We start from the raw sequence: 2,528 nt of genomic DNA, 5'->3' as shown, positions 1-2,528 counted from the left end.
CCCCCGGGGGTCCTCTCCCCCGTTAACCCACAGGCCTTTGTGCTTCTCTTCCCCACAGGCCCCCCCAGCCAGCGTCAGGTGCAGAATGGCCCCTCTCCCGACGAGATGGACGTCCAGAGAAGGTAAGTCCCCCGGCAGAGCCGGCGTGGAGGGCACACCCGGGCGGGGGTGGGAGCACAGGCCTGGCCAGAGAGGAGGGGGAGGCGTTCGTCGCCACTTGGCCAGCGACGACGTGAGCGTGTGGTTCCACAGCGGGGCACCGCTGACTCCGGAGCCTCACCGTCAGCCTGGCAGAGTCCCGGCCCATCCACTTACTAAACACCCTCCCAGGTGTGTTAGGTCATCGTCCAGGGACCCGCACGTGACCCGCCAGGCCAGTCTGACTGAGCCCGTCTTAGGTCCCCATCTCGTGTCTGTCTGGAGGCCTTGTGAGCCCTGGTCTCTTGTTGGCGGCCTTGGTGGGTGCCCCGCACGGCCTCCCCAGTAGGGGTTAAAGCAGACAGAGGCCACGAGGGCGCTCTGGGCTGCAGCCGCCCTTGGGTGGCCAGGCCGGGCTGTGTCCTTATCCTCGTGGGGCCAGCCTGTGGAGGAGGCTGCTCCCATGGGGTAGGGTGACCCACTCCCCGCCCCTCCAGGGCGCGTCTTGAGTGTCTCGGTCAGCACTGTTGTCCTGAAGTTTCAGGAGACGTCACGGTGGCTGAGGAGCCGCCGCCTCCCCAGTCCCTGTGCCAGAGAGCAGGGCCAGGCTGTTAGCCCACCCTACTGGGCAGGGGCTCTGCATCTCTGAGGGCCTGGCATCCCGGCTCTGTGGAGCCGTGCTGGGAGGCAGGCTTGGGCCGTATCCTCTCCAGGGGAGCAGAAGAGGACCAGACTGCCTGCCTGTGGCCAGGCTCAGGCAGAGCCTGAGGTCAGGGCTGGGAGTCCCTCCCCTGGCTGAGGCTCTCAGGTTCCTCACCTGGAGCCTGTCCCCTGCCCTGAGTGCCTTCGGCCCCCATGGTGGACTTTGTGACCCTGGGCCTCAGTCTCCTGTTGGGAGGTGGCAGTGTTAGCAAGGGAAAAACGGGTGTATGCTTCCTAGACGTGGGTCACAGAGGCTTCTGTTTGTTCATTCCTAGCTTCTTAGAAGAATGCTATGTAGCTAACTAGGGCTTTTGCACACTTTGTCTCATTTTAACGCTCACATTAGCCCTCGGGTTATCGTTACCCGTGCTGTTTCTCACATGAGCCACTGAAGGTAGGAGAAGAGAAAGGAAGCAGAAGTTAGGAGCAGAACCAGGACTGGCCCCGGCTCAGCCCTCTGCCAGCTCCCAGGCCGTCCTTGAGAGGGACGGGGGTCCCATACAGACCCTGCAGTCAGGCTCTCAGAGCTGGAGAATCTCCACCACCAAGTCCAGCATCCAGGGCCACCGGCTGCAGAGGGCGGTTCACTTTTGTCTGCAGTTGGTGTCCCCAGGCCGAGTAACCCCTGGAGATCAGAACCGCAGGCATCAGACTCCAGAGCAGGGACCTGCTGGTCGGGAAGGAGGGAGGCTGGGAGAGGTAGCGTGTTGCCCACGAGGGATGCAGTGAGCCCAGCACAGAGCCATCCTGTCTTCTCACTGCCAGCAGCCTGTGTCCACAGAAGACCAATTCCTCTCGTGGAGGGCTTCTGGGCACGTGGGTCCTGCTGGAGAGGCTGGAGTTGGGGGTGATATTTCGGCAGTTTGGATGGAGAAGCTTAATGCAGATGCTGCTGGGAGCTTTTCAAACATCTTTAGTGTCAGAAGGGCCTTTTCCGGGATTTTTTAGATATCGAGCACAGTCCTTCCAAGAACCCATGACATGTGTTCTTATTTATGGAGAGGCATCTAGGCCCAGGAAAGGGAGAAAGCTCCCCCGTGACTCCCAGAGTGGGGACTAGAAAGCGCTCTGCTGCTCAGTGGCCGCACAGCGAGCCCTGCGTGTTGCTTCTCCTTCCTCCAAGGTGCACGCACTGGCAGCCCCGTGTGCCTAGTCCCCACTAAGCACACCCGCAGCAGCCAGCCCCATGCCAGCGCGCTGGGAACTGGTGTTGCAAAGGCACGGCCGCAGCCTCTCTCTCTGCAGGCGCCCTCCCGCCTCCTGCCCAGGAGCAGAGTAGCCCTCAGAGCAGCCCTGGGCCCCACGCCCCAAGACGGGCCTTCAGCGTTGGCAGTTGAAGCCTCACTGCCACCCACAGTTCCCGTGACTCCTGAGCCCCTCCCGCACTGGCGTTGCAGCCCCAGGTTCTGTGCACGTGCTCGTGGGCCCGTGTCTTCACTCAACGAGCCTTGAAGAGCAGCCCAGGGCCCCTTCTGCGAGGAGCCAGGAGGTTGTCCCTGCCGAGGTCACCCGGCACGGCCACACAGCCTCCCATGGGCTTAGGGAGCTAAGCCAGGTGCAGTGGGCGTGAGTGGCCCTGAGGTCGTGTCCGCTGAGGCCTCCAGACACCAGGCAAGCTCATCCAGCCTGGGGGAAGCTTGGTCACTCGGCCAGATGGTCACTTCAGCCTCGTGAGGGGCTCCCTGCCA

General features: G+C 62.7%; 1 protein-coding gene across 1 annotated transcript in view; it reads left to right on the top strand.

Annotated features, from left to right (window-relative positions):
* The window catches only part of EVL (Enah/Vasp-like), a 54,173-nt gene that overhangs the window by 35,957 nt on the left and 15,688 nt on the right, over positions 1-2,528 (top strand). Inside the window, exon 4 of the mRNA XM_010851426.1 lies at positions 59-122. Coding sequence (XP_010849728.1) covers positions 59-122 — 64 coding nt within the window. The remainder of the gene's footprint in view (positions 1-58; positions 123-2,528) is intronic.

This window comes from Bison bison, unplaced genomic scaffold (genome assembly GCF_000754665.1).
Source record: "Bison bison bison isolate TAMUID 2011002044 unplaced genomic scaffold, Bison_UMD1.0 scf7180017864302, whole genome shotgun sequence".
NCBI classification, from domain to species: domain Eukaryota; kingdom Metazoa; phylum Chordata; class Mammalia; order Artiodactyla; family Bovidae; genus Bison; species Bison bison.
This window is presented reverse-complemented; position numbering and strand designations above follow the sequence as displayed.